The sequence below is a fragment of the Solea senegalensis genome, linkage group LG5, assembly GCF_019176455.1.
Source record: "Solea senegalensis isolate Sse05_10M linkage group LG5, IFAPA_SoseM_1, whole genome shotgun sequence".
NCBI classification, from domain to species: Eukaryota; Metazoa; Chordata; class Actinopteri; order Pleuronectiformes; family Soleidae; genus Solea; species Solea senegalensis.
Window position 1 is genome coordinate 27,593,986 of NC_058025.1, and position 18,626 is coordinate 27,612,611.

The 18,626-nt window shown below is 39.5% G+C and overlaps 1 protein-coding gene across 1 annotated transcript in view; it reads left to right on the forward strand.

Moving 5' to 3' along the window:
• The first annotated feature begins 3,041 nt into the window (after positions 1-3,041).
• The window catches only part of LOC122769533 (glutamate decarboxylase 1-like), a 34,860-nt gene continuing 19,275 nt past the window's right edge, over positions 3,042-18,626 (forward strand). Inside the window, exons 1-9 of the mRNA XM_044026098.1 lie at positions 3,042-3,317; positions 4,450-4,455; positions 4,588-4,594; positions 8,479-8,586; positions 8,761-8,867; positions 11,620-11,755; positions 13,744-13,834; positions 14,993-15,105; positions 15,391-15,506. Coding sequence (XP_043882033.1) covers positions 3,042-3,317; positions 4,450-4,455; positions 4,588-4,594; positions 8,479-8,586; positions 8,761-8,867; positions 11,620-11,755; positions 13,744-13,834; positions 14,993-15,105; positions 15,391-15,506 — 960 coding nt within the window. The remainder of the gene's footprint in view (positions 3,318-4,449; positions 4,456-4,587; positions 4,595-8,478; positions 8,587-8,760; positions 8,868-11,619; positions 11,756-13,743; positions 13,835-14,992; positions 15,106-15,390; positions 15,507-18,626) is intronic.

An 18,626-nucleotide genomic window follows, 5' to 3' on the forward strand; every position in this document is an offset into this window, starting at 1 on the left:
CCTCTGAGTTGAATAGAAAAGATTGAGCATCATGTCCTGTAAACAGTTGTGTTACATTTCTGACCTCTGAATACTTCAACCCAGGTGTCTCGGCTATTCTTCCATGTTCAACAAGGGCTATACCCTTCACCTCTGAGTTGAATAGAAAAGATTGAGTATTATGTCCTGTAAACTGTTAAGTTACATTTCTGACCTCTGAATACTTTAACCGAGGCATTAGGGCTAATCTTCTATGTGGAAAAAGGTCACTGAGTGGTTTTTATAATATAAACCATCCCTGAACTAGACCGATGTCAGATTTCTTGACAATAGAATTGAATTCTTAAAAGGTTTACATTTAAATGATTGGTTAACTTTAATTCCCAACAATATTTAAAAAGTAACGTTAATTGTTGTTTAAATGGAGTCAGATTAAATAAATATTTACTATACTTTACTTTACTTTGGAAAACCTCTTGCTAACGCCGGAAAGACAGAATACTTCTTGGGGAGAGATTGTTACTTGGTGGTAGATATTTCTTCCCCTACAACCATCATAAACACCTTGAAGCAGAACACCTTTTCCAGATTAGCACATTTGACTTTGTACCTTTTCAATTAAACATTGAAATTCAGGTGGCAAGGTTCAGTTGTAACATAGATGAGTTTGATTGGCAACACATTTTGGACAACTTTCAGCACAAAAACGCACACTCTTCAAAACACACTTCACATTACACACAGAGACACACACACACAGAACAAACTCTTCTTTTTACACTGAAGAGAACACAGAATCCTATGTCTCTCCTTATGACTTCCGATATCTCCTGAGCCTAATTCATGTGTCCAAATGTTGCTTCTTACAGTCAATTACACTTTTAAAGAAGTTTATGAAGACATAAATGATTCTTGATGACCCAGATTATTTCAGCCCTATAGTGACTGGAATATATATTACAAATTTATGTGTTAGTTAATGACCACTTCAGTAATCTTCTCATCACGTCAACCACATCCACACAGCACACTCCTCTTCTCCTATTATGAGATAACAATAATAATAATAATAATAATACTAATAAATTTAATTTAGAAGCGCTTTTCAGGTCACTCAAGGACACGTTACAAACAGAATGAATTAAAATCACACAATTAGCTAAACCAAAAAAAAACACACTCATACAATCAACACAATAAGCAGGGAGGTTAGAGGGAGTAGGCGGTCCGGAACAGGTGAGTTTTGAGTCTTGATTTGAAGATGGGGAGAGAGTCACAGTTACGGAGGTCAGGTGGTAGGGTGTTCCAGAGGAGCAGAGCGGCTGAAGGCTCTGCCCCCCATAGTGCTGAGGCGGCAGGGGGCAGGAGGATGGATGGAGGAGGAGGATCTGAGGGAACGAGTGGCGGTGATGACGTGCAGGAGGTCAGACACGTAGGGAGGGGCAAGGTTGTGGATGGTCATGTATGTGTACAGGAGGAGTTTGTAATTGAATTACAGGGAATTTGCTTTTATAACTGGAACCCCCATCTCTCTGTCAATGAAATGGGCACATATAGACAAACAACCACTCGCTCTCATACTCACGCCTATAGTCAATTTGGAGATTAAACTCACTTATAATAATACTCACTCCAAATTTAGTTCATTATTCAGTTCAAACTCAATATTCAATTCAAATCATTTTTTCAATCAGCACTTTCACTATTTCTTTATCCTATTATATCATTAGTTATAGCCTAACACAAGGCTAAAATAAAAACTCAAACAGCTTTTATTATTTTATACAGATCTCTTCAGTACCAGAAACACTCAAAAGCACCTAATTTCCATGCAGTGTCATGCAAACCACACCCCTCTTTTATTTTAATTTTTTTTTTTTTCACATATCAACTGATCAAACATTAAAGGAGCTAATGCTCTAAACATGGTTTATCTTTTTGTCATAAACAAGACAACACTTAGTCCAAATTTTAAATTTTACCCAATTTATATGTCAACTTTAATAGAATCTTTATTTTTTTATTTTTTTTATAAATCTTCTTCTCATCTTCTGTTCTCAATCATTTAGGATCAATCAATTTTTATACCGGTTTTTCCTTACCAAGCTTTACTGCATGGTGCATTGATAGACTTCTTTACCATGCGTGCACGCTATTTATCTCAATTTTCCTTTTCTTCTTCTTTTTAACTTAAGTATATAACTTCTATGCTCAATTTTCACTTAGTAGAAGAATACCATGTCTTACAGTTTCTTTCGAAATCTGGCACCGCATATTCAATTTACTGTGTTGATACTCATTAGCGGAATTTTCACGCTTTCCGCCCAAAGTACATGACTTACAGGGACTTTATTCCCTTGCAGTATACAAAGAGTCTAGTCCCCCCATTTTTATTTATACCTAAATAAAAAACAAATTTAGATGAGGCCTCTGCACCATCAACACACCGCAGCCTGTCCCCACACAAATGATTCTTTTCAGCGTGCCCACAGGACCGCTGCAAACCAACAGCCAAATCAACAAACCCTCACCTGCTCCCAATGTGAGAAAAACACTCACCTTTTTAAGTGCCGGCTGGGAGTGAGAGTGGGTCCACCTGAAGAGGCCGCTAGAGTCGCTGACCCAGAGCAAAAATACCCCCCCTTTCGTGACGCCAAAATGTCAGGCTTCCTTTTTCTTACGAACTATAGGTGATGAGTTGATGATGCAAGAAAAGAAAATGTCGTTTTTGTCAGGCCTCCTTCTTCTTACGAACGATAAATGATGAGTTGATAGTGTAGAAAGAACCCCTCAGACACAAGACTCGTACCGAACAAAAGGGATTTTATTTGGTTAATTCAAGCATCAGACCGAGCGCTGCAGCATCTCGGGAGAATGTGTTCCTGCCGAATCTCCGAACAATTCTGCCTGCTTAGGAGCAGGTTCATATTTTTAAGGGTTCTGTTGTACCCAGATTGTAGGTGATACAAAGTCAACTCTCTCATGAGGAAGTTCCTGTTTACTTCTCAATGCACATCTCTAACACAGTCTAGACAATTTAGCTGAATCAGATACTACAAAAAATGTTGGCCAAAAAAGCCCAACATCGCTTGTACTTCCTCTGCAAACTGAGAAGAGCCAGAGCCCTGGCCCCCATCGTGCACACCTTCTACAGAGGCACAATCAAGAGCACCCTGATCCTCATCCGCAAAGCCATCAGGATTGCTGGTGATCCCACCCACCCATCTCACAGCCTCTTCAACCTGCTGCTGTCAGGGAGGAGACTGTGGAGTCTCCGGGCCAAAACTAGCAGGCTTAAGGACAGTTTTATCCACCAGGCGGTCAGGAACTGCGGTCAAGTGAGCCGTCATTCGTTTTAAGTGCTCCCATGCAGTCGAACTTACGGTAAATGGTGAGAGTTGGCTGAGAATCAGCGTTAGTTTGATACCGAGCGGGATCACTTCCGGTTTTCAAAATAAGACGTTACTAATACAAGTGCAATCGATTTTAAGATTTTAAGACATTGGGTCACATTGTCCAGAAGCTATTGAACTATATATTTTCCCTAATTTATTTAGATTTTTACTGTACAATATCATCACTGTTCTGACAATGGTTGGTACGATTGACCTCAGGAGCATGCTTACTACTCCCTCAGTCATTATCAAACATTTTTACTGTATCATTTTTGAGAACTTAAGCATCAAAGTTGTCTCTTTTTTACTCAGACAAAAGCAGAAAACTCAATTTTTACTGTACAATAAAATCACTTTGGCCCATAAGTTCTGACAATGGTTGGTACAGTTGACCTCAGGGACATGCTGACGGCTACCTGACTCATTATCAAAAATTTTTACTGTATCATTTTTGATACAGTTTTTTTTTATTAAGCTGAGCTATGCGGACAGGTAGAGTAGTCTGCAGTGTCACCAACTAAGACTTCTTTTATCAATGGGTATTTTTAATGATTGTTAATAAAATATTTGCTTATTGTTGGAATCACATCTCATCTCAAGTGCTTTTTTTGAATCTGTGCCCTTAGTCTAGGTGGAGACTTAACTTGGGCTATATTACTGATTTTATTTAGTTGTTTCCTCGGGGTGAAATTCCCTGAGGTGGCGTTGTCGGTTTGTCCTCACCTCCTACGATTCCGCCACAAAAGCTAAATGCAAATCGGTGAAGTATTCCTTTAAGGCTTTGTGAGAAACTGATTTAGTTGTTTTACATGACAAAGAAGCAGATTTCACAATTATTTATCCCTAAAACATGTTAGTGTGAAGCCATACACGTTCACATCACATTTAGAGTCAACTGAAATGGCAGTGATGAAACAAAATCCACCCTAACACGACACCATGTCACACTGAGTGCCTAATGCAGGCGGCTCTTCAGTGAAGGCCACACCTTTCTTTACCCAGTGCTCTTTAAATGATTCACGGGCTGATTTTAACATTGAGTGTCATGTTACTGTCACTGTCTGGGACCTTCCAGGGCAAGGTAACGGGTTAAGAGAGTTCCGTGAAGTGTGTTGTTCTTCAAATGAAGAGCAGGTACAACTGGACGGAACCCTTGATCGGTATCATATTTGAAAAACGGACCTTAATTTGTTTAGATATGGATTTCTTACAGCTGCCAGGTAAGACTATATACAAGTTATCTATTTATTATTAAACTACAAATGTGATTCAACATTTCAACACGACATGGAAGTTGTTGAAATGGTTTACTTATTATTGTATAAAAGAGAAAACTGCCCATTTAACTGAAAGATGTCTCCTTAAATGATTTGACTAATTCACACATAGCTACCTGTATTGTTTTAATGTTACTGTATAGTGATACATGGTCAAATTTCATTCTTCTGTCAGTTTACACTGTCTTTTCTTTGATGTAGTCTTAATCAACACACCAGCACTTTTTTGTTGTTAGTTTTACATGTTCCTGTGTTGTGCATTCTTTCCCCTGTCAGTTCACATGTATAACTCAACAATCATAGCAAATTTGTGAATTTGAGAGGGCAGGGTTTAACTGGTGAACATGTCAACATCAGAATGTAACAGGTAGAATAAAGGCAAGAAATAAATTGTGAATGGAAACACCTGAAAATAGCTGTCCTCACACAGAGTTAAAAAGATCTGCAGAGAACAATAGCAGAGAATCCCCCAGTCCAGGTGTGCTTGCATATTGTGAGTAAAGGCTGTCATTGCTGCAAAGGTGTTGAGTGAAAGGGTTATTTTTTTATTTTTTTACACAGGAATAACTTTAAATAGTTCACTAAATCTGCAAAGAATTCCAAAGATTTTTTTCCTTTCCCAAAGAAAAATGTCATGTTTTTCTCCGTTTTTTTTTTTTCATTTGATCCTCATTGCTTTTGACTGTTGGTCATTATAGGCTCATACCTAAAATTCACTCTCTAAAGTGAAACCACTCACATTTCTCGTATCTGGAAATCACTTCACCCATCTCAACTGGTCCAGAATGCAGCAGCTAGGCTTCTTACTGGTCCTAACAGACACTGTCATCACACCAGTCCTGACTGTCCTTTACTGGTCCCTGTTTGTTTTAGAACTGCTTTTAAGATTAAACTGATCACTTTTAAAGCTTGTACAGGGCTGGCCCTTGGCTACATTTCAAACAGACCAAACCTTTGCCATCAGGGCCCCTCAACTTTGGAACAACCTGCCTGAGGAGATAAGGCTCACACAGTCAGTGACACCTTTTAAATAACTTCTTAAAACTAATTTTTTTAGACTGGCATTCTTGAGACATTGTCTTTTATTGATTTATTGATTAATTTATTTGACCCTTGACATTGACAGTTAGTATAATCTCCCCCTATTAAACCTGTGTTTTCAATTGCTTTATTTATTTTAATCTTTTATTACCATTCTTATTGTATTTTGTATCCCCTGCTGTTGTTGGCTTTCATTAATCTGTTCTGTGAAAACACTTTGTATACAAAGACAAAAAATAAATCAAATAAAGACAAAATTAACAAGCAGCACACACTTTTAAATTACAGTTTTGTTCCGCTTACTGTCATCGTTAGTGGCGATAACATGCAATACCTGTTACTTTGTAATACAGATCTCTGAGCACTGGTTGTTAGTAGGCAATGAGATGATGGAAAACTTTTATAGTGCCTAGTGACTCTAAGGTCAGGGCTGTATGTGAATGGAAAACAAAATGGAACAACTGTATCAATGAGTGTTGAGTATATAAGTCCATAAATATCTACAGACCCATTTCTCAATTGGTTTTTACTGTTTGACTCCAAAGCCAATGACTAACTGGCAACAGTAACTACTTGTGAATTACTGATAAATATTAGTTTGTATGCCCCCAGTTGTCATGAGATATCATTTTTGGTTGGTCTGTTGCCTCATTGTTGTAAATATAACATGTCAAAACAAGAAAAACAGAAGGAAGGAAATCAAGCAAATAATATTGTTATTATTATTATTATTATTATTATTATTATTATTATTGGCTCTTATTTGTACCCAAATGTTTAAATGCACTTTTGTAAGTCGCTTTGGATAAAAGCGTCTGCTAAATGACATGTAATGTAATGTAATGTAATTATTATTGTTGTTGTTATTATTATTGGCCAGCAGTGGTAGAACAGGTTATCTTTCAACCAGGTTTTGATCTAAGGCTCTGCTAGTCTACATTCTGATGTCTCCCTGCGTAAGACACTTAACCCCAGGTTACTGTGCATGGGTAGGGCAGATCAGCTTCTGTACAAAACTCCAGTGCTCAAACAGCTGTGGCAGACATTATTCCAGACCTGCAGCATTACATCTTCATCTTTCAGATAAACTTCTCCTTCATTTGACCCTAGAGAATGCTTACACGTCACAATAAAAGCATGTAAAACAAACAAGATGACAAACAAGGAGTTCATTAGCAACGGAGACTACTGATGCTGAAACTGCAGCTCCCCAGTCAGCAGTTAAATGAAAAAAGGGAAACTTAGCTTACAAGAAGCATGTCCCTAATGTTGTCAAATAGCATTCTTCTTCTTCTTATAAAGTCGAAGGTTGTGGTTCTTTTTGTGGCATGAACCCAAAACCACAAGTTCCATAGTGTCAATGCAGGTGATGCCGAGCTGCTCGGGCTTTGACAGAGGTGACGTTCCCCCTGTGAACTTAGAGTTCACATATCATCCAGATAATCTTGGCGTTATTATTTGGAGGTTGAAATCCTTCACTCTATCACTTTATGGACGGCTCGAGAGGTTTATCAAAGCGACTGAGAACAATTGTAAGAATAATAAAAATGTACTCTTCCATTAAAAAATCCATTAAAAAAAATTGATAAAAAATGTTTATAAAATCATTTATAAACATATAAATATATTATGACCTGAAAATATTACCCACTACCCTATCAGGCTATTTTAACTAACAATGTTGTGCATTGACAGACCCACAAAACATAGTTACTGGTTTGAATAATATGCAAAATATTGAAGAGATTAATTCCCTGACCACCAATGACCATGATTTGCCCTTGATGAAAAATATACAGTGATGAAGGAAAATTAGACTTTTATTTCAACCACTCTGTAAGATAAACTATAAAAGCCAAGAATTTCCTTCCATTGATAATGTGTTTATTTCCACATAAGAGAAATAATTTAAGGGTATCTCATGTGTTATTCTGAAAAGAAAAATACACAACACATGAGATTATGTGTGTCGGTGTGATAGTGATCAGTTACCAATGAACTCTTTTACAATATCTTCCTCTTTTCTCTCCAACAATTACAACAACTTTTACAAGAACTTTTTTTAACAGAAAAAGGCCCCTATAGTCTGTCGATCGGTAGATTTTGTTTATGTTCTGCAGTGTGTATGGGTTCAAACGGTTTGGCTCCAGGCCTGGATGGTGTATCTGGAAGCTCAATTATTCTTCTGATAACCTAAGAGGGGGCAGAGCAATACTGTTACAGTAATAGTATAAAGTGATTAGGTAAAAAGCTTGAATCAGGAGGTTTAAAAGGTTGGTACAATCATAGTTACAGCCAAGATTTGAGAAAATTGAGCTACATTATAGTGCACTGGGCTAATTACATGATCCAAATTACAGTAAATTTGTACTACATTACAGTTTTGTGAAAAAAAGAGACCTGATGTGCCAATTACGTCATTTCCAGGTACCTGGCCAATCACACATTCACAGTTTGTGTTTTTTGGGGGTGTGGTTTAGTGCGGCTGAAGGCAGAGACTCTGAGATGTTAATGTTTGTCAGTAGACCTCCATGAGTTTCAAGTCAGAATTCTGAGAATAAAGTCAGAACTCAAATATGTTTTTCCCGTGTGGCCCTAATTGCACTAAGTAGTTATAATAGCCACTGAATTTCTCTTACACCTGATTTGAGCCACTTGTTTTTATCCCTCGAATCTTTGTCAGCATGTGCACACTTTGGGTAGAGGTGGAGGTTTATAGGAAAATTGACTCTCATACATCAATATTACAACAGCAGCTTGTTGTTCTGTTGGTTCTGAACTTCCAGACAAAATCAGTGATATATCAGCTGGGAGGGACAAAGAGCAGGAGGACTCAGCAGCACTCAGAGACAGGAGAGCGATTCCGGCTGACTTCAGCAGCATCTACAGCAAAGGTGAGAGCTCAGTCTGTAGGTCAGTCATTTCCACTCAACCTATATGTCCATGTCCCAAGTGGGGGAACAACTCTTATGGGGCCTGCAATGAGGTGCTGGCTGGGGATGGGTGAATGAGACAGAAAAAAAACCCAATCCTCTCTTTTTTGTCTGTATGTGTTTGTGCATGTGCAGACCTGCTCCCAGCTTCAGGAGGTCAAGAGATTACTAGGGAGTTTTTGCAGGAGGTGGTTGCCATCCTCTTGGGTTACATCTGCAAGTCAACTCAGAGGAATACCAAGGTACTCAATGTATAAAAAAAAAGTTGCCCAATGTAAACGCAGTGTTTTATTCTAACCACTGATTCTATGTAGCTGCAGAGATAAGTTATTGATCATAAACCCCTGAACGTAAAGAAGTCTACTGAGAAATGTAAATATCACAGTGCTTTTTACAAGTTACAGTAGCCCCAATTAAAATAAGATTTGACTTTATTGATCCCACACTATACAGTTGCAAGAAAAAGTATGTGAACCGTGCATAAATTGATTATAAAATGTGATCTGATCTTCATCTAAGTCACAACAATAGACAAACACTGTCTTATTAAACTAATACCTCAAAAATAATGTTGTAATGATGTTTTGATGTTTTTATTGAACACACAATGTAAACATTCACAGTGCAGGGTGGAAAAAGTATGTGAACCCTTGATTTAATAACTGATTGACCCTCCATTAGCAGCAATAACCACAACCAAACGTTTCTGGTAGTTGCAGATCAGACCTGCACAACAGTCAGGAGGAATTTTGAACCATTCCTCTTTACAAAACTGTTTCAGTTCAGCAATATTCTTGGGATGTCTGGTGTAAATCGCTCTCTTGAGGTCATACCGTAGCATCTCAATCGGGTTGAGGTCAGGACTCTGACTGGATCACTCCAGAAGGTGTATTGTCTTCTGTTGAAGCCATTCTGTTGTTGATTTACTTCTGTGCTTTGTGTTGTTGTCTTGTTGCTTCACCCATCCTCTGTTGAGCTTCCGTTGGTGGACAGCTGGCCTTAAAAATGTCTTGCAAAATGTCTTGATTAACTTAAGAATTAATTTTTCCACTGATGATGACAATCTGTCCAGGCCCTGAGGCAGCAAAGCAGCCCCAAACCCTGATGCCTCCTACACCATACTTCACAGTTGGGATGAGGTTTTGATGTTGGTGTGCTGTGCCTTTTTTTCTCTGACCATAGCGTTGTGTGTTCCTTCCAAAAAACTCAACTTTGGTTTCATCTGTCCACAGAATATTTTGCCAGTAGTGCTGTGGAACATCCAGGTGCTCATTTGCAAACTTCAAATGTGCAGCAATAGTTTCTTTTTGGACAGGAGTGGCTTCCTCCGTGTTGTCCTCCCATGAACTCCATTCTTGTTCAATGTTTTACATATTGTAGGTTTGTCAACAGAGTTGTTAGCATGTGCCAGATATTTCTCTAAGTCTTTAACTGACACTCTAGGATTCTTCTTCACCTCATTGAGCGTTCTGTGCTGTGCTCTTACAGTCATTGTTACCAGGAAGGCCACTCCAAGGGAGAGTAGCGACACTTGGAGGATACTTTTGTAACCCTGTCCTTTTTTATGCAAGTTAACAATTCTTACTTGTAAGGCTTGTACGTACTTGTACTCTTTTGTGTGAGGCATGGTTCACATCACGCAATCCTTCTTGAGAATAGCAACCTCAAAACTGGTGTTTGTTTTTGTCGTGTAAGGGAAGCACTACATATGTTCTGAGCTGTTTAAGCAGACAATTGGAAGAGTACACGCCAGACTTTTTAACGTAGTAAAGTTTATTAACATCGTAGCAACCACTATAGCTATTCTGAGCCGAGCTAGAACCAAGAGAGCGCTCTTGTGGTGAGTCCGCCCCCACACACTGTTCACGAACAACCAATAGGTGACCTCCACCCCACTAGCGCCAATCACATCGACCTGTGTACAACAACAAAGCAATAACCCATCCTGGTTAATATTCTGTGTTGAGAACACCACAGTTTTTATAGGGCAGGGCAACTTTAACCAACACCTCCAACCTCATATCCAGGTTGGCTGACTCCTGACTCCGATGAGCTCTTGGAGAAGTCATTAGCCTAAGGGTTCACATACATTTTCCACCCTGCACTGTGAATGTTTATGTTGTGTGTTCAATAAAAACATAAAAACATATAATTGTTTGTGAGGTATTAGTTTAAGAAGACTGTGTTTGTCTGTTGTTGTGACTTAGATGAAGATCAGATCACATTTTATGACCAATTTGTGGACAAATCTAGATAATTCCACAGGGTTCACATACTTTTTCTTGCAACTGTATATACAACTATAACAATACTATAAACAAAACAATGTAGACAATGGAACAGGCATGAACAGGTGTTCAAAAAAGTGTTTATAAAAAATAAATGTATTTATTTATCAAATATCAAGTAGTAAAAGAAAATTATTAAACCTATAACCCGATATTTGATGCTTCTATGCATGTCACTATGAGAACATTTAAAAATAATAACCTGTATGTATCTGCAGTGTTGGAAATTAACTTGAGCACATGGAAGAAAAACACACAGGCGGGTGGAGAACATGCAAACTGCACAGAAAGCTAGAACAGTCTTGTTCTGTGAGAAGAGAGTAAACCACCGCCACTTCATCCATTCATCCATCTTCTACTGCTTTATCCTCCACAGGAGGGTCACAGGGGCTCTGTGCCAAGCTCAGCTGACATAGGGTGATAGGCGGGGTCACACCCTGCACAAGTTCACTGCCCATTCCGAGTCAAGTCAAGCTTTCATAAAACAAAGACTTTGTTTTGCTTGTATGCTTGCAAGAAAAAAACAAAACTGTATAAATATTAGAAATAAAACTAAAATAAACATATAAGAAAATAAAGAGTGGAGTGCCATTATGTACAATAAAGTCAAAAACTGTACTTTATGGATACAAGTATGGGGCATTGTATAAAATGTGCAATTAAAAATCAAGCTTACCAACAACAAATCCTGCTCCCTGTTGTGTAGGTCCTGGACTTCCACCATCCTCACCAGCTGAAGGAGGGACTGGAGGGCTTCAGTGTGAAGCTGCCAGAACAACCGGAGACTCTGGAGCAGATTCTCGTGGACTGTAGAGACACACTCAAATACGGTGTCAGCACAGGTGTGTGTGTGCATGTTTGCAAGTGTGTTTTGTGTGTATGTGTGTGTGGCCATGGTAACAGAGGTTTGTTGTGCCTGTTGACTGTATTATAAATGCTTTGTATTTATAAAGCACTTGTCTAGCCTCAATGACCACTCAAAGCTGCTACATTTTTTGCCGTTCACTCACACTTTCATACAGCCAGGCGCAATGGACTAGCGGAGCCGGGAATCAAACCAACAACCTTCGAGTTAAAAGACAACTTGCTCTACCACTGAGCTCCCGCTGACCCCTTTTTTTTATATACAATGACAGAAGAAAGAAATTGTGTTTTGAAAGCTTTGTTCCCAGATTGATGATGGAGAATTAGGGCCAAAGTAGTAAAGTTGTAATTCTACAAGACCAAAATTAGTCATAAATTTGTAATATTAAAAGAATAAAGGTAATCAGCTGCATCAGTTAGATTGATACTTGAGATTTTGGATCCAGGAGGAATGGAATTCCAAATTTGTGTCAAATGGATTCTTATTATAAATGTGATATGGCATTGCAGTCAGTTGTGGCATAGACACAATTAGCCATCACATCAAAAATCTATATATGTACAAATGTATAATTAGCCATCAGGTTGTACCTGCTACATAAATTAAGCCTGATTAGTGAAGTGACTGAAAATGACCGTAGCAAAATTCACTTTGAAATATAATAAATGACACAAACATAACAATGGTTAAGTTGTGTGAACATGGCCCTGTGCCATTATGAGGGAATTTTATTAGAATAAACTTGGCCAGTGATAACAGAGGCAACATCAAGACAGGCATACACAGCCTACAATTCTGAAGGTTAGTCCTCAGTTAGGGCTGTCCTGATCCGATATTGATCCAATATCAGCCAAAAAACGCATATCAGATTATATCGGACTGCCTCTAAAATCATTCCGCTCCAACACTTCTATCCAGCAGTGCCCATTGTGATCACGTGGGCTCTGCGTGTTGGATGCATGTAGAGTCCACGTGATCACAACAACAACGTGTGTGCTACTGCTATTTCAGAGGTTAAACATTTTTCTTTATGTTCACCTGCGGGACGAGTCACTCACCCTGTGTGGGTTGGACTAATCCAAAACAGTGAAGACAAGGGGGGTGTTCTCTGAAGACACGCTGTTACCTGTGAAACACAGGTGCTCTGAAAACACCCCCATTAGCACTTTCCTCCTGATGAAATTAACCATAGACTGTATGAAATTAACATGGCAAAATATCCAATATTCTTATGTTGAAGGTTAAAATTGATGTAACCATTGGTTCATAATAAATGGGTCAGTTTTTCTCATACTATTGTTCTCTGTTTAATTAATATCACTTGATCAAGCCTATTCTAACGTTCCACACTACAAAATATGTAATTCAAGTATATATGATGTGTGCTGATATCGTATCGGATCAATATCGGTATCGGCCAATACTCAAGGCTGCAATATCGGTATCATATCAGAAGTGAAAAAGTTGCATCGGGACATCCCTCAGGATGGCACATAATCTTCTGTCACAATCTCTTTCTGGAATAATCTGCCTCTGGCTCCGTGCTACTTATATTTTTGGTTTACACCAGGCTCTGATTGGCTTCTTACTAGCAAGGAATGACCACAATAACTCTCTCGGAGTCAACCTTTAAACTAACTCAGTCCGTGCAACGTTCTCCTAATAAGTGATGAATTTCCCTCTCACTGTGGATTTGTTCAATATTCCTTTATTGTCATTTTTTATTATGTACTTGAAATAGTGGTGATTAAAATCAGATAGCAATATGAAATAAACATATTTAAGATGTTTAGTAGTGGTAACTATTAAAAGTACTCAAATGTTTATTATAAAGGTATTCCATTACTGCATTGTTTTTACGTATTTTAAGTAAAACAGTGCAGGTTTAGATTAAAGTTAATGCAGGAAGGGGAAACTTTAACTAATTGCTCTTTTGACATGAACGTCTGACCTTTGTTTCTCCAGGCCATCCCCGTTTTTTCAACCAGCTGTCCTCAGGTCTGGATGTGGTTGGTGTTGCTGGTGAATGGTTGACCTCTGTTGCCAACACTAACATGTAAGATCATCACCAGTTGTGGAAATGTTGACTTTTAGAAGTTATCACCATCAGACTATACGTAACATATTTCTCCTGTAGTAAGAATCCATTTTGTAGAAGTACTTTGTATTTATATAGCACTTTTCTCAAGTTGTGATGACCATTCAAAGCTGCGTAACACTACAGTTTTACCATTCACACCCATTTATATACACTCTCATACAGCACATACCCAGCACATACACACTTCCTGACAACAGGAATGACGTGGGGTTTGGTGTCTTGGCCAATGACACATCGGCATATAGACTAGCGTAGCTGGACTCCACTAGTCCAGCGGACTCTTTTAACAGCAGTTGAACAGGTAAATAACAGGTTGGTGGCCACATGATTGAGTCGTGGATTAGTGGCCAGTTTCCCTGCAGCAAAAAGACCCTGGATTGCGACCCTGTCCAACCGAGGGCCTTTCTGCATGGAGCTTGCATGTTCTCCCTGTATGAGATTTTTCTGTGGTTCTCTGGTTTCCTTCAAAATGTCCAGAAACATCTGTCCAGGGTGTACCCTACTCCATTACACTGTGCAATCAGTTTTAAAATCATAAGGGAATTATAAGAACATCGCCTTTTAGCCCCCCCACCACAGATTTGCACAGAGAACATACTTTTATGACACCACCATAAACATCCGTCCATTATCTACTACTTTATCCTCACTGTTGTAAAAACTCACCGCTCCACCCTCCCTTCCCCTCTCCTGGCCACATGCATTTGTTTTCAGCGGAGATGGCAAACGCTGTGGAGCCATGTCCGTGCCGATGGAAGAACAGGTAACCATCCATGACAACAAACCAGCAACAGACAACACGGTCAAGCAAACGCCCTTACAGAAGCCCGCACAGAAGACAGAGATTATCCCAAAGATTCAAACGTTAGGTCGGCATCCATTTTGCATGCTCCTGTGTTTTTTAGTTCTCACCATTCATGAAAGGCTGGTCCCATGTTTACTCGTGTGTGGCCCCTGGCTCAGTCAGTCATTTTCTGATCTAGCCAGTACCTGGTGAGGGTGGACATGTAGTGCTGTAAAGCAATTTGTGTTACTTCCGAGACACAAGACTTTGGGAGACCTCCTGATTCTTAGAACTTAACAATACACTACAACTGTGTGTGTCGTTGCTAGGTTTACTTATGAAGTGGCTCCTGTTTTCACCCTCATGGAGGAGGTTCTACTCAGGAAGATGCACAGCATGGTGGGATGGTCTGATGATGAAGCAGATGGAATCTTCTGTCCAGGTAAAAGGGTGGATGAATAAACTGTAGATATTGTAATTTATTGATAACCTTAACCTTTAATCTTTGCCTTAAATATATCAATATTTCAGCAGCTGTGAAGAAAATGCTGATTTTGTTCAGACGTCCTAAGTTAGTGTTGCTGAAAATGTGGGTTTTCTAAAAATCAAATTTTTGGATTTCTGGAAGTCTGCCAAGCACTTTAAGGCTTTAATCTTCACACCGTCGACAACAAACACATGAACAAACCACTACTTGCTCATTAATGGTGTGATTTGTTTTTCGAAGGAGGCACCATCTCCAACCTGTACAGCATCCTGGTGGCCAGATATCACTTCAACCCCGAGGTGAAGACCAAAGGGATGGGAGTTCTTCCTCCACTGGCTCTCTTCACATCCGAGCATGTAATCGCACTTCACATGCACACATCAGCCCCTTCTCTGGATATTAGAATGATCATTTATTATATATTTATATATAATTTACACCCAACGGTGTTTGATGAATTTTACAACTGCATTTAAGCCATCCATATTGCACGCCTGTAGTGAACACACACACGCACGCATGAGCACAGTAGTTGTGGGCAGTACATATCTCAGCTCAGGTAGCAATTGGGGATTGGGGTACCTTACTTGCTTGCCTAGTATGTGTACTTAATAAAGAGACTGTGTGGTTCTCTGCTGCTGTAGCCGATCTGATTTAAAATTCCCTGGTGACTGTATGTGGGAGGCAGTGACATGAAAACCTTGGAAAGGATCCCAAAAAATAAGTTTATATTATCCTTGATAGATGGTAATAAAAGTGTGGATGACACTAAACTCTTTATTTTGAATACTGTCTACATTAGTACCTCGAGCAACCTAGATCTTCACATCTTGCGTGAGAGACTCTCCCCTCGTTTTAATCTTCCTGACCAGCGTCTTATGCTGATTTTAAATTTCCTGACAGAGGGTCTCTGTTAATGGACTTGTGTCCAATAAGATGGTATCAAACTGTGGTTCACCTCAGGGCTGTGTCCTTTGCCCCTCCTGTCTTTACTCCAGCTTTTTTCAAACTGTGGGGTGGGCCCCCCTGGGGGGGCGTGGAGACTTTCAAGGGGGGGTGCTAGTTAAAAACTTAAACAGAAAACTCTCCAAACGGAGGAAAAACAAGGCTCTAAGCACTTCAAAAAGAAAACAAACTCAAGGCACAATCCTAATGATTGGCGATCCTTAACTAACTAAGAATGAACAAAACGCAATCTAAATGATTGGATCTAAATAGTTAAAGGTAAGTCACAATCCTAATGATTGGAATTCCTAAAGAGGCTGTGAAAATTAACCAACAAAAAACTCTCCCAAGGAGGAAAATAAAAGGGCTATAAATCTGAACTAAGGAATCAGCTGTCAGGCTATGATAAGAAAACTTACAAAATAAATCGTCGCTCACAAAGAGGATCAGAAACTTGAGGATTCTGTGGCTGTGACGAAGAGCTCGGGTGATCAGGCATTGGCGATGACACACTGGCACTGAAACAAAGAAGCAGAGCGTTTTTTAAGTGCACATGGCTTGATTGTCTGCAGGTGTGTGTAATCAGGCCGGCAGGCCGGCAGAGGAGGGGGCGGGGCAAGCTGCCCGAGTGACAAAGTCCTGTGCTAAACATTTGCATAAAGGCATTTAACATTCCTTAAACGTGCAATGTGTTAAATAAAAATCTACATGAGCAGAGAACAGTCAAGATCACCACCCATCAAAGTACATTATGTATAGTACTTAATTCTTGATTGATTTTTTTTTATGATATATTTTTGTAGTTTCTTTGAATACTGCCAGTTTTGTGTGTGATGGGTATGTGAAAATGCATTGTTCTTTGAAACTAAAATAAAAAAAGTACATTACAGCAATGACAGACTACCATAAAAGAACAATAAGCAACACGCTTGACATGGAACTCTTTCCATATGAAAAGCTAAGTTAGAAAATGTAGACATGTTACAGTTTGTACCTCAGGATGCAGTTTCTTAACCCGTGTACTCGGGCAGAGGCTTGGTCTGGTTTGATTTTCATCACCACTCTCTGAAGAAACTCAAACGAATACTTCATGGCCTCTGGATACTCGAGATTCACACAGTAGATGATTCCCATAAGCATGGCTGCTTCTTTCCAGACCTAGTTGCTGTTTTGTACAGCTCCAGCAGTCTCGGGACCAGACCATCGAGTCCATCGAAAAAAGATTCCAGAAGGTCTATAGTGACGATTCTCTTGAATTCTGAGCTAATCTGAGGAGACGTATATAAAAAAACATTAGTCAAACATATTTGTTAATAAGAGTATACATTATCTGGCACAACATGCTTTCTGCCTCTGTTGAATGTACAATTGTGACTCAGTACCTGTCTCTCATGGAAAAGAGCTGGCCATCTAGATATGACTTCTGTGATGAGTGGTTGATCTCCAATAATCTCTTTTCTGCGCTGAGAAAACGTAGGGACCATCAGGTCTTCCACCAGCTGGTGATCAGGGTCCTTTTTCAGCATTTCAACCTCACCTCATTATCAACTTACGCTTTACCTCCATGTTTTCAGTACTTTGTCCTTCAGGCGGATCTGGGCAGTAGTTGACCTCGCCCTTCTTTGACTTCTTAACACCTTTGCCCTTTGTATGTCCTCCTCTTCTTTTGTTAATTACCACTTCAGGGCATCCTGCTGTGCTTAACTTTTGCCGGTAGTTTCCGAGCTTAAATTTCAGGCTGTGAAACCAGGAGTACCATGCCTTTTCAGACCCTGGCTCCTTCAGACTGGGATGCTTCGCCACAAGTGCTTTGGCTACACTCTCATAGTGATGCCTCTCAGGATAAGCACTTATTTTTGACATGCGGTCTGCAAGTGTGTCAAGGATATCAGTCTTTAAACCTTTAGTAATCACCATAACAGATCCATCTTTAGCATACTGACAATTTGCTTCTGCCAGCTGGAGCTCAACATCATGTGAGAACTGTGGAATTGGGAAGGGGTCAGGCCATTCGACAGAATCCCCACTACTGACAGATGGCAAGCTGCATGTATCCATTGTATAATCTGAGCTGTTATCAGCTGTGAACAGGACTTTTAAAGTTGCTCGGTCCACAGGAAGGTCTTTGATGTTTGTCAGGTTGCACAACTGATTGTTGAAATCAGGATCCTCAAATTGCAAAATGAATCCACCTCTCAGGCCAAGGTTTGACCGTAACACCTGGTACAGCTCCTCAACGCTTGTGGGGATGTCTTCAATTGAAAGACGTCGGATTTCATTCTCTGATATGATGACTCGTAGCAGCATTGTTGACCACTTTTACCTGAAAAGAGAGAAAAACAAATACCTTTAAGGATAAATATTCAGTATATAAACTGTTCAGATCAGTCTCCCAATCACACACATCTGTCTTTACACATTTTTAATCACAAAATAGGATTTATCCAAACTTCTCCTAAGCCAGACAGGCCAATAATTACTTACAGCTCTTTATTTCAGCAAGAATGTCCTGGGAGTGACTAAAAGGCAGC